We start from the raw sequence: 14,051 nt of genomic DNA on the forward strand, positions 1-14,051 counted from the left end.
CAGACACACACACAAGAATATACCTCCAATAAAAAAGCAAATACACCAAAAAGGTTTTAAGCATAGTAAAGGAGAGTAGAGGTATTGTCAAAAAAAGTCAGGGGGCTGGAGGGAGGGTAACCACGACTACAACAGTGAATACATTCGAACATCTACATTTATGTTAAGTGTACACAAATGTACTATGTTTTTCGTGTTTCAGTGTTGCAGTCATCACATTTGGGTTGCTTCCCAAAGCTAAGGATGGGAGGAGGAATTTAGATAGCATTAGGACCAGCTATAAGACCTGCAAGACTGCAGTGGCAAAGCCAGCTCTGGATTTAGAGAAAATTGGCAAATGGTAATGCTTGGTGAAAGTATGTACAGAACTCCAGGTAGCAGCTTCTAGGATGTCCCTGGTAGGGACACCTCTGAGAAAGGCTGTAGAGGTAGATGCAGCCCTGGTTGAATGGGGTCTGATCCCCTGTGGGATAGGTTTTCCATGGTGCTTAGAGAAGAAATGAATGCAATGGCCTATCCATTTAGAAATGGTTTGCTTTGAAATAGCCTTCCCCTCTGCAGCAAATGCCACCATCAGTTGTTCAGATTTTCTTTGAGGTTTAGTCCTGTCCAAGTAAAATGTAAGTTGTCTGTGCACATCTAAGGAGTTCAGTGTCTGTTCTTCTTTGTTCTGTTGATTAGGAAAGAAAGTTGGCAAATAAATGGACTGATTAAGAGCCACACTGGATACCACCTTGGGCATGAAGGAGGGATTGGTTCTGAGGGACACCCTGTCCGCATGAAAGATGATAAAAGGCTCCACTGCCATAAGGGCCTGTAATTCAGATACCATTCTTGCTGAAGTGATTGCTAAAAGGAAAGCTGTTTTCCAAGAAAGGAATTTTTAATCTGCACTAGCAGCTGGCTCGAAAGGAGGAAGAGTGAGTTTCTCCAATACAAAGTTAAGGTCCCAGGTTGGAGTTGGGGCTCTCCTCGGTGGTCTTAAATTTTTGGCCCCTCTGAGGAACTGCTTGAGCAGTGGATGAGAGAAGAGGGGAGGTTCTGTGTTACAATGAGCTGAAATGGCTGAGGCCTGAATTTTGATGGAGGAAAAAGAAAGGCCCTTGAGAAGCATCTCATTTAAGTATTGTAGAATTTGAGTTAAGTTGGGCGCTGCTGTGCTCATCCCTTGGGATTAGTTCCAGGCACAGAATCTTTTCCATTTTTCAGCATAAGATTTTCTAGTACTAGGCCTCCTTGCCTCTAAAATGATATCCATCACTGGTTTACTGAGGGATGTTAAAGGAGAGATTTGGTAATTAGCCAGGCTGCTAGGTTCTGGGTTTAAAGCTGGTGCTCCTGCTGAGACAACAGGATAGGGGTCTGAGGCAGGTGCTATGGGGCCAACAGTGACGCACACTGCACAGGAGGGGGTACCACTGTTGGCGTGGTCAGTCTAGTGCAATCAATATCGTCCTTGCTTTGTCCTGTTTGATCTTTAGTAGTACTTTGGAGAGGCAGAGGAGGAATGGCATAAACTGATAGTTTTTTCCAGCTGAAGGACAGAGCATCTACTTCCCAAGCTTGTTTGTGGGGAGTCCTTGTGCAAAATTTGTCTAACTGGTAGTTCTGGAGGGAGGCAAACAGGTCTATATCTGGGTTCCCCCATTTGTTTGTCAACATGTTGAAAGTCTTTGGTTCCAGTTTCCATTCATGTGGGTCCATGAGGTTTCTGCTTAGTCCATCTGCCAGTGTATTTAGTTTTCCTGGCAGGAACTGAGCTTGTAGATGCACTTGGTAGCTCAAGGCTGTATTCCACAGTGCCATGGTTAGTCTGCAGAGGGGGTAAGAATGGGTACCCCCTGATTGTTTATGTACCACATAACAGTAGTGTTGTCCGTCTTTACCATTAATTGTCCTGGAAGAATGTGGTCCTTGAAGGCTGTCAGAGCATTCTGTACAGCTAACATTTCTTTTTGATTGATATGCAGATGCATTTGACTTGGGTTCCATTTGCCCTGAATGCACTTCCCTGCCAGGTGAGCCCCCCATGCATAGTCTGATGCATCTGTTGTTAAGGTTTGGGTGGCAGGGGGTAGAGTGAATGTTAGTCTCTTGTTTAGGTGGTAGGCCTCTGCCCACCAAAGGAACTCTAAGAGTAGGCAAAATATGATGGGAATCACTGCTTCTAGATCCTGAAAATGTTGAAACCATAGGCTTTTTAGATATCATTGTAGTTTCCTCATATGCAGTCTTGCATATGGAATTAGAAGAATGAAGGAGGCCATGAACCCCAAGGCTTGCAGTATTTGCTTGCAGACATCAGGGTTTTTGTGGCCACTAGTTTGAAGTAGATTGTCAAATGAATTTGTTTCTCTGGCATGAGGAAAGCCATCTGGGAAGTTGTATTCAAGCTTGCTCCCAGGAATATAATTTGTTGACAGGGTACCAGGTGTAATTTCTTTTTGTTTATGGTGTACCCCAGACAAGTTAGCACCCTTTGTACAAAAGCCCGATGATTCAAAAGTATGTCCTGACTTTCTACCTGAATTAGACAATCGTCCAGGTATGGGTATATTTGAATATTTCTTTGCCTGCAAAATGGAATGACTGGAGCTAGGCACTTTGTGAATATCCTGGGCACAGTAGACAAGCCAAAGGGCAGTGCAGAGTACTGATGGTGCATGAAGCCCGCTTTGAAGCGTAGATATCTTCTGCAAGATTCCCTGATTGGGATGTGCAGGTATGCTTCCTTTAAATCGAGTGTTGCCAACCAGGCATCTTTGCCTAGCATAGGAAGCAACTGGTGAAGAGTTAGCATCTTGAATTTTGGAATCACCAAAAATGTGCTTAAAGTACACAGGTCCAGGATAGGACGCCATGAATTGTCTTTTCTGGGTACCAGAAAAAGTCTTGAGTAGAAACCTTGTCCCTTTTCCTCTTCTGGTACAGTTTGAATAGCCTTTATGCTTGAGAGTGTACTTGCTTTTGAGCCTCTGCCCACTGATTTGGGGGTAGATCTGGCCAACCGTTTGGGGTTGGCAACGTGTGGAAAAGAAATCTGTATCCTTGAGAAACTATATTTAAAACCCATTTGTCCTAGGTAATGAGTTCCCAGTTTTTGGAATGTAGAGCAATCTTTCCCCCCCAAGGGAGCAGTCAGTTGAGAAGTGCTTGGAAGTTTTAAAGTTAAGTCATTGAGACAGTTTACCATTGGGGGGAGTTTTACTACTCCCAGATTTGGAAGTGGGGGACCCCCCCACTGCTTAGTCCTGTGCGTACCCTGGGACTGAAGCCTAGGTGTTTTGCTGGATCTGGGTTTGGACTGAAGGCCTGGAAGGGCAGGAAAGGACCATTTCTTAGAAGGACAATGCCTACTAAATCTTGGGAGGTTTTACTTGTAAGAAATCTTTAACAGTTTGCATAGATTTAGCTTTTTCCTCCATCTTTTTAAGAACAACTTCTGTCTTACTGTCAAACAGGCAGTCCTGATTTAAGGGAGCATCCAGTAATTTAGCTTTAACATTATCTGGCAAGGATTGCTTCTTAAGCCAAGCAAGCCTTCTAAGTACAGACCCAGTGACAGCAGCCCTGCAAGGTGCCTCTAGTGAATCAAAACCACACTGCAGAGTATGTTTTCCAACTTGTTCAGTAGAATGCATTAAATCCTTATTTTCAGCATAATCAGGAAGCAACATTATTTGCTGTTTAAGCAATCCAATAATATGCTGCTAACTAACATATGAAACTGGCAGTTTAAGGCCCTAATAGCCAAGGTTGTAGAAGTGTATACCTTCTATCCCATCTATCCAGTGCCCTGGAGTCTCTATCAGAGGGGGTAGGATTTTTGGCAGTAGTAGCTTTAATGCTCTTGAGTCCCTGTGACATGGCCTCAGGATCCGCAGTAGGATTTTTGAAAAGGAACTTGAGATAGTCAGGAACCCTGTAATATCTATCAGGTTTTCTGGGAGCAGGAGCTAAAGAGTCAGGGGCCAAGCTAGATTTCGAAAAGGCATCATCAACAATGTCTAGTACAGGAGGGATAACTAAAGGCCTGTGTTGGGGCAGGAGTAAGAAATCCCTAAGCCACTTTTTAGAATCTGAGAAATTCTGACTTTCTAAACGAAAATGCTCCCTAAGAGTATGCAAGGTTTCACCAAAAAAGAAATCCTCCGGAGGGAAGCAGAAGGAATACAGTCCTCAACATCAGAATCCTCATAGGTAGATGATGGTAAATTCTGGTCATCAGAGGAAACAGAAATTTCAGAAACCTGGTCAGAAGTATCATAAGCAAACTCAGTCCTAGGTCTCTTAGAGGGGGAAGGTTGGCTTCCCCTGATTAAAGTAATAAGGTATTCAAACATTCTTGTTTGTTTTTAGGCATAGAGGCCTGACCATACAGTCTGGGCATCGGTTTTCTAGAAATGGTTTGAGTTTTAGGCCTTGAAGAAGAAGATAGCGCCGGTTTAATATACAAGTCAGTAGGTCTGAATACACCCTCAGAAGCCGGTGCCTGCACAGAGGCTCAGGACCCATCCAAGGTAGAGACATCTACAGGTTCCACAGTTGAAGCATCTCGCGGCATACCGGACTCCGAATGGGTCTCAGTAGAGGCCTGCAAATATGAAGTCGCAGGTATCAGGGGCTGCAAAAGCACCTCACTGAGTACCGGCGAATGGCTTTGGAGAAGCGTCGTCGGCAGCTTTGGACCTAGGCGGCCTGTCTCTGTCTTTATCTTTGCATTTTTTTCAGAATGTCGGTAGTTGGATGGCTTACTGAAGACATATCTGAATAATTGAACAGAGCACCAAAATATTTAGAAGCGAAAATATACAGACGACGGATAGTTCGTTGTTTAAATAAGGCACAAAACCGACAGCAAGGTAGGTCGTGGTCAGGGCCTAGGCAAGGAATACAGTACGGATGAAAATCTTTATGAGGTATTTGCTTTCCACAAGAAATGCAATTTACTTTTACTGACATCGGTTTAGAGCAAGAAAAAGTTTCCCCAACGAGGTACTTAGCTTTTAGTTGAAAATTTCAGTAGTCAGCTGACCAGCACTTGCAAACTGCTTCTGCTTCGGGCACCGCAAGGCAAGAAAGACTGATGCAATGGCGTCGGCTGCATGTTTTATACTCCTGACTACCTGATGTCACGGAAGAAGAGGGAGCAACCGACGCAGGACCCAAGACTTTGTTAATCAGGCCGACTGAGGGCTACTGCAAGCAAATAACTAAAATGTCATGACTGCAACAGTGAAACACTAAGACCATCTTTGCTTGACATAGATGGGTAGCCTGTTCCAGAATATGGGAAGTCTCTGAGACAGGAATCTATCCCTCCAACGTGTCCTGTTTATTGTGGTGACAAGGTTTAGGTCCCTAGACCCTACAGCGTGTAGCTCTGAGGGATTGGGATTTCTTTGTGTGTAGCATGTCCAACAGCTCTGGGTTTGGCATAGCTTTATATGTTAGGCAGAGATCACCTTGGAGTAGGCGATATGCTACGGAGTAAAGCTGGAGTTTTTTGAGACGGTCAGTATAGGGCATTTGTTTGAAGCTAGTAATCCTCTTTGTGAGGTACGTCTGTGGCCTTACCAGCTGCTGCAGATGTCTTGTAAGGTACATTCCAAAAGGGGCACTGTACTCTATAATGGGTCTAATGAGTGTCGAGTAGAGGAGAACAATGACCTTTTTTCCTGGATGAGAACCCTTTTATGATGAGGTGAGCCACATAGAAGGACTTCCTGACTACTGTGGCGATGTGACTATCAAAGGAAAGGAGCGACTACTGTCCACCTGGGTCCCAAGGTCTCTCATCACATTCGGTGTTAAGTAGATTGCTGCCTATGTGGTAGTTCATGGGTACAGAGTTTTTACCAAAGGGAATGACACTGCACTTTTTGGCACTGAGCTTGAGGCCATGGCTCTGACACCAGGCATCTGTCTCAGCGAGGCCCTTCTGTAGGATGTCCACATCATTTGGGGACTTGACTATGGCTCCTAGTTTGCAGTCATCTGCGAACTTCGTTAGCCACAAGCCTTCTGTGTTAGCCTGTGTAGATACCAAACAGGAGAGGTCCCATGACTGAACTGTGGTACTCCACTTGTCACTGGTTTGAGGTCAGATATGGAGTCTGCAATTTTTACAGTGTGGGTTCTGTCATTGAGCCAGTTGGCAACCCATCTTGTGACGTAGAGATTTATACCTAGTTTAGTGAGTTTAGCTATAATTCCAGAATGGGGGATGGTGTTGAAAGTCTTGGTGAGGTCAAGATAGGCTGTGTGAACCACCTTACCCTCATCTACGGCTTTGGTGACTGCCTCAAAGAAGTCGATCAGGTTCAGGAGGCATGATCTGCCTTTCACAAACCCGAACTAGGTGGGATCCAGAGTTTGGAGGTTATCAATGTCTTTGTTTATGAGTTCCATGATGATACGTTCCATGGCCTTGCAGACCAGGCTCATCAGGCTAATAGGGCGATAGTTCTCAGGATCAGTAGTGGCTCCCCCTTTGTTGAGTGGGATAACAGTTGCTGTGCGCCATTCAGTGGGCACAAAGCCTGATGCGAGGCTATTCTTGAACATGGTGCTTAGGTGGGGAGCCACTTTGTTCTGAAGTTCGTGTAAAACGCAGCCTGGGATGCTGTCCGGTCCCATGGATGCTGTGTTTTTGGATTTAGAGAGTGCAGCTTTTATCTGTGTAGTTGTGATTACAGAGACTCTGCATTCTTCCTGTATAGATATGGGCCCCTTTAGGGGGTGGGGGTGGGGGGTAAAGTTAGCACTGAATCTGTCTGCCAGGATGTTGGCAATATCAGTTGGTTTTGTAATTTTCGTGCAGTTGTGCTGTAACTCAGAATCTGGGAGTTGCCATTGAGATTGTTGACATAGCTATAGAGTGCTTTGTGGTTGTCCTTAGAATCAGTGGCAATTTTGTTTTCGTAGCTAGCTTTGGAGGATCTTATAAAGGATCTCAGCTTCTTACTGAGGATGACTAGGGAGCAGCTCCTCCACTCATGGGATTTTACTCTCTTTTGCAACAGTTTCTTCCTTCTGTTGTACAGTTTGTTTATGGCAGGGGACCAAACTGATTGGCTTCCTTTTTTTGGAGGATAGTGTCTTGGTTCTGTTTGGGATAGCATGATCCATGCACTCGTTTAAGTGCTTACAGAGTGCATTTGTGTAGGACTCAGCAATTGCAACTGTATTGTCCATCTGCATGGGTGTCATGAAGTTCACCACTTCAGTCTTAAGAAGCACGAAGTTGGCTTTGGAGAAATTTATTTTACCATGGTTTCCTTAATGGGGTGTGTGAGGGGGGGGGGGTGTGGATATCAAAGGTGATTAGCTTATGGTCGGATCGGACCGATGAGGAGTTGACTTCAGGTGTGGAACACTGGTCACTCATGTTGGTAATTACTAGGTCTAAGATATTGTTGCCCCTGGTGGGGGTGTGGATAAGTTGATTCAGGGCATTGGAGTTTATGAATTCCAGAAAGCGTTGAGCTAAGGAGTTGGTACACGAGTAGTTTTCCCAGTTAATGGTGAGGTAGTTGAAGTCGCCTATTATTAGGATGTTTGGCTGAACCCTAATATTTTCCAGTATAACAAGAAAAGAGGAGTGGAAATCCTGGGGCATGGTGGGGGATCTGTAGCACGCTACAATTTGGATTGCAGTTTTGCCCAGACTTAGGTGCACTTGGATAACCTCGGATGAATTATGCTGAGCAACTTGCCTGGAGGTATGGATATCCTTAATGAATATGGACACACCTCCGCCTTTGGAGTTTCAGTCCAGGTTACATGGCTGAAGAGTGTGGTATGAGTTATAGCCTGGTAGTGTAGGGGTGCTCTCTGGAGCCTTGAAAAAGGGCTCAATCACTGCACAGATATTGATGTTCTCCATTTTACGGAGTGCCTCGAGTGAGTGCATTTTGAGATTTAGACTTCTAGCATTGAGTAGCATTACCCTCAAGTTTTTGCTTGCCTGTTCCTGTTACAGTGGTGAATTTGTCATTTGAACCTTGCCTTAAAAAAGGCACTATAGGGGCAGCAAGAGCCTTAGCCAGTACCCAGAATCCCAGGGGCGACAGGTGCAGGCCATCTCTGGCAAAGCATCGTGGTCTGTCGACCATGTCATCCCAAGCAGACAGATACTGGATCCCCTTAGAATGACACCAGAAGCTTAGCTAATTGTTGAAGTCAATCATTTTGTCCTTGTCATATGCGATGTAAAACTTCTGCCGTCTGCACCAGGTAAGAACACCAAGCAGTCTCTAAGGCAGCATAGAGAACTATAATAAATCTCCTTCTTCAACATCAAATAACCATATAGGCACTTCAAAATATGATGTGGTCTAGACCTTGCCTTGTTTTCAGACATCACAGGCATCTTCCCATAACTGTACTACTAGCTGACATCCCAACAATGCAAGCCACAGAAGAGAACATACCACGGATTTGAGCACAGTACTTAACGGAAGCAGAGGGGGAAAAAATGGCATGGGCCACATAGGTGTTGCTTGTGAACACAAGTGCTGGGATTTCTGAACATGGTACAGATGAAAACATTTTGGATACCCTTTCAAACTGAAATGCAACACTCTTCAATTCTACAAGTTATTGGCAGTAAAGCTAAATAATACTCTTCAGTCCTACAATCCAGGTTTCCTACAATGAAATGCACAGCATTGATGGTCATGAGAAGACTACATTTGATTTCAGTCAAAATCCACCAAGTGCTTGAAGAATGAAATTAACATTACTTTGTCCAGTGTATCGGAAGCACCGCTTAGTGTTACTTACAACATACTTACCAAAGCAGGAACAACACTCTTGACTGGAAATCCTCCAAGTGTCTCTTCATTTCCCATCACCAGCAGCTGACACATTTCAATAACGGATTGAAGCTGCTGACTCTCATCTGTTGCCTGTAAACCCTGAAGTAGCTGCTGGGCTTTAGAACCTAACAGATAACAGAATATTTTTATAATACTCCGCTAATGTAAAACATCTGAATTTACAATATTTGCTATTCAAACTATTGCTTTAAGGAAGAACAGAAATGTTTACTTAAATTAACCACATTTAGTTCTGTGGATCACATCACATGCCTCAAATCAGGTCAGTAAATGTGACTGCTCAGCTGTGGACTTCACTAAAAAAAACATACTTATTTCACTCATGCTACTAAATCTGTATGTTCTTCACAGAGGTTTGTAAGAATGTTTTTGGCTTTTCATTAGTGAATCAAATCAAACATTGTTTATGAATCAGCTATTCATAACTTGTTTCAATTCTGCCTAAAAACAAAACAGTAACCTGCCTATAAGATACTCCTTTACATGACTTCATACTCTTTCTGAAATCCAAACAAGCTATCAGCTGAGCTGCTCACTCATTCTACAACTATCTAAAAAAGGACTGCAGGGGACTATCATACAATTATCCCACAACTCAGTAATAGCAAGGCACAAACTCTTATCCTGAATGGACATCAAGCCATCTCTGGGCGCACACACAGACACGCACACACACAAAAAGCATGAACACCTAAGAGCAACTTACAAGATGGCCAATTTATCTGTTGCATGTCTTTGAGATGTCAGTTAAAAACAACACCCAACCACCACCTGAGGACATAGGAAAGATGTGCATATCTTATACAGAAGGCACCCAGCCAAGAACAGCAGAATCAAGCAGTGTGAGAAAGCAACAACTGCTACACCACAGTACCACAAATGCAGCAAAATTTTAACACAGCTGACATTTAAAAGCAAGTAGTAAGTACAGAAACTCATCAGACTTGCTCTGCATTTTAGCTCGACAGCAGAAGATGACGAATCAGCCTAACTCAGTCTTTTGCTTACCTATCCCTCCCACGCACAAAATGTGTTATGTGCACTTGTATACACACACCATATATATGTAAATGTATGTATATACATATGTGTACACACACTCCACATGTTAATATCTAGCACCACCAACTTCTGAAATAGCCAAGTTTCATTACTCAGCATACGCTGCCCCATTACAACAGAGCTAGGTTTCACAAACAACTTCAGTGTTGTTGCTCCGCACCACCTTACTCATGTGTGCTAACCCTACCTCGGCCCCAACCCTACACTTTCCTACCACAATACAAAACAATAGGAAATGGAACATACACAAAACTAAGTATCACCCTACCTAACCCTTAATCTAACCCTCAGACACCTGCACATACACAAAGTACAGTTGTGTACACTTACCATAAATGTAGATGTTCGAGTGTATTCACTGTTGCAGTCCTAACCAATGGGTTATCCGGCTCCCGGTAGCTCTCAATCGGCCAGAATACCAAAGATAAGTAAAAATGACATCGGCTGTCATTAGTTGTAAAGGAAGACAGGGCGTCCGATACAAAAGGAGGCAGCCGATGTGACTTCCTCAGTCTTTCTTGCCTTAACAGTCAGAAGCCTCCTGAAAACACGGCTTAAACCAAAAGCCATTTTGGCAAATAACACCAAATTTAGCCTGTACCTTAGGAAAAGAAAAAAGGGGAATGAGGGAGGGAAACCAGGACTGCAACAGTGAATACACTCGAACATCTACATTTATGGTAAGTGTACACAACTGTACTATGTTCATTGTGTTTCACTGTTGTAGTTCTAACCAATGGGTTGATTACCAAAGCCCAGAGAAAAGGGAGGAAGAACCAACAGAATCAAGGATTGGAGATAATGCCCTGCAGAACAGCAGTGGTAAACCCTGCCCTGGCTCTTGAAAACAAAGACAAATTATAATGCTCTGTGAAAATGTGAACAGAAGACCATGTGACAGCCTCCAACATGTCTTTAGTAGGGACACCCCCTTAAAAAGGCTGCAGAAGTGGAAGCTGCTCTAGTTGAATGGGTCCCAAACCCTTGAGGAGGAACCTTGCCATGAAAGGAATAAAGTAATACAATGTGCAATCCATTCAAAAATGGTTTGCTTAGAAATAGCCTTGCCCTGGGATCCAGGGGCAAAACTGACCAATAACCGTGCTGATTTCCAAAGGTCTTTAGTCCTGTCCAGGTAAAACCTGAGCTGTCTATGCACATCAAGAGAATGTAGGATTCTTTGAGGATTAGGAAAGAAGGTAGGAAAGGTGTATGGACGGTCAGGCTAGAAACCACCTTGGGCATAAAGGAGGGGTTGGTTCTCAGAGAGACCCTATCTGCATGGAAAATAAGAAAAGGCTCCAACAACAAAAAGGGTAAACTGCCAACCGGCACGCGTGCAAGAAATGCTTCTGCTTCGGGCTCCATGGCAAGGAAGACTGAGGAAGTGACGTTGGCTGCCTCCTTACGTATCAGACGCCCTGACGTACTTTACAACAGACGACAGCCGATATCATTTTTACTTACCTTTGGTATTCTGGCCGATCAAGGGCTACCGGGAACCAGATAACCCATTGGTTAGGACTGCAACAGTGAAACATGATGAACATCTGCTAAAACATGACACCACAATTGTGCACAAACACCACATTTTCACTCAAACATTCATTTTCCACCACACACCCATTAACCTACACTGCAAAAAACTTCAACCATTTTGGATTCATACAAATAAGTACTCGTTTGTACCTTCTTTTAACACACACTAAATCTTTTCAACCAAGTCAGTATTCGGCCTTTTGTGTTACAGTTGCGCACACAAAACATTTTATGAGACAGCACGTACACAACATAACCCAAGGTATACATTTTTTTCTATGTAATATTTTAATAAAATCCTTTTTGTCAATTTTCAGTCTATATTGGTTTAATTTCTTCAATGGTTACTCAAATTTAAAATCTTACACAGGACTACTCACTTTCGACACTTCCTTTTCGGAAGGTTACTCTGCCATTCTGAATTGTCTCGGGTCTTGACTACTACCATGATTCCCATCATTGCAGTATGTTCTTGCAGCAATACTAGTTGTGATTGTTGTGGCTACACTTCTTCCTTCAACATTAATGTACAATTCTTACTCAAGTGTCTGCAATTTTTTTTTCTAAAAAGCTTTCCATCTTCCTCAGAAAAGATATAGGAACTTGGTTCAAATACTTTACCAAATATTTCAACTAAGGCCTACAACTTTGCTGTGGCTTCAGTAAGTATTCTGACACTGTTTCCACCTTTTAAATTTAATAACATTCTGTAGCTTCTGTAAAACTATTAACTTTCTAGTACCTCCTTCACTGTGTATTGGGTTTTTAGGCATAAGCAATGCAGGCAAACTAGGTAACTGGCTTTTGAAACTACCACCTACTAACAACCAAGTTGGTAAGAGACAGAGTCCTTGAATGGAATGTTCCGGAAAAAAAAAAGTTGCGCACTTGCCATAACATTTCATCTGTGTTGTCCATTTTCATTCTTCCTCAACTGTTGGGTTCGGATCCGACTCTACCATTACTTTAGCTCATGGTATCAAAAAGCTCTTCGGCTCCTTCCTTCCACATAATGCACCAACCGCTAACATACCCCAGATACTGTTTGCTGTTTTACCTAAAGTAGAATGTACTAATGCATATTCTCTACAGAAGAAACTATATCTGGAGCTCAACATGAAGGACACTGATGCCTTTACATGCTCTCCTTCTTCCAGAGATCATCTGTGAAAAAAGTTGGGGGTTGGTGGGTGGGAAGTTGAGGAAGAATGAAAATAGACAACAAAGATGGAAAGTTATGGTAAGTACATAACTATCTAATGATCTCAATTTTCATTCTATCTTCAACTGTTGGGACAGAGTCTCCAGCTACCTAAATTCCCAGTCAGACTCGAACGAAGGATATTCCTCAGCACAGTTAAGCCAAAGGCTGTTCTTCCCCTTGAGACCAGATCCAGTTTGTAGTAAGTAATAAAGGTAGGAGAAGTGGGCCAAGTTGCAGCTGCACATGTCATCCATGGAAGCAAATCTGGCGAGGCCAGTAAGCGGCAATGAGGATGACTTTGCTCTTTAACTGGTTAGCTTTCTGTAGAAATTTTGGAATTAGGGGAGCTGTTGGGTAAGCACAATGTAGACAGGAGGACCAATTGTGGTGTAGAGCATCCCTTGGTGATTCCCCCCAGTGGGGGGAATCAGGATAAAAAAAATGCTGGACTTGTTTAGGGGAGAAGCAAAGAGAGCACAGCAAGACTGGCACCACTGATGGAAAATCATTTGTCACCTTCATGTTGAGAGACCACTCATGAGGTGGTAGAAGAATGGATCTGCTCAATTTACAATCACACTGGACTTCCCTGGAATGTGCATTGCTATCAGAAAGCAAATGAAAAAAAGATTGCCCATTGCCACACTCTAACGGCTTCTCAACACAAGGGGTAAGACTTGGTTCCCCCCTCGTTTGCTTATGTACTAGACTACTGGCATGTTGTCTGACTGAATCACAACTGTCCCAAAAGGGAAAGAGTATTGGAGGACCTACAATGCTAACAGCACCACTCTCATTTCCAGGACACTGATATGCATGCTGGCCTCTTCAAGGGACCAAGTGCCTTGGATGGTCTTCACCAGGAAGTGCCCCACCACAATCTGGGAAGCATCCGTGGTCACTACAGCCTCGGGTTGAGAGAAAATGAAAGGGTGGCATTACAGAACTTGATCTGATCAAATCCACCACCAAAAGGTATCGCTTGCATGCCTGAGTGACTCTTATTTGGGCTGACATGCACTAACAAAGAATCAACCACTGTGTTGCTAATATCCCTTGAAGAATTCTCATATGAAATCTTGCTAGAGGAACTAAAATTATGGCTGCTGACATCGCAAAGCTCGAACAAAAGGGCTGAAACTGTGGTACTGTGAATTATTTTTCTGATCTGGAATCAGATAGTTTGTACTCTTGCAAGAGGAAGAGAAGCTGTCAATGAAACCATTGAAAATAGGGGGAGGGGTACTTTATCTTAACTGAAATATAATGCATCTATAACTGAAATTTAATGTTTTGTAACTGTAATTTTATTTTTAATGTTGTCTGTTCTTTGTGGAGCTTTTCTCCCCGGGCCTCTACTGAAAATGGACATATATCCAGCTAGACTAGCCCGGGCAACAAAT

At 43.3% G+C, this 14,051-nt stretch overlaps 1 protein-coding gene across 2 annotated transcripts in view; it reads right to left on the minus strand.

The window, feature by feature from the left end:
- Positions 1–14,051, minus strand: part of TRIP12 (thyroid hormone receptor interactor 12) — a 3,849,287-nt gene that overhangs the window by 3,035,537 nt on the left and 799,699 nt on the right. For both annotated transcript variants that reach the window (XM_044071052.1, XM_044071053.1), the window contains one exon: positions 8,799–8,947. In XM_044071052.1, the coding sequence (XP_043926987.1) occupies positions 8,799–8,947 (149 nt within the window). The remainder of the gene's footprint in view (positions 1–8,798; positions 8,948–14,051) is intronic.

Source organism: Protopterus annectens, chromosome 5.part0 (genome assembly GCF_019279795.1).
Source record: "Protopterus annectens isolate FY-2018-M chromosome 5.part0, PAN1.0, whole genome shotgun sequence".
In the NCBI taxonomy this organism is placed as follows: Eukaryota; Metazoa; Chordata; order Ceratodontiformes; family Protopteridae; genus Protopterus; species Protopterus annectens.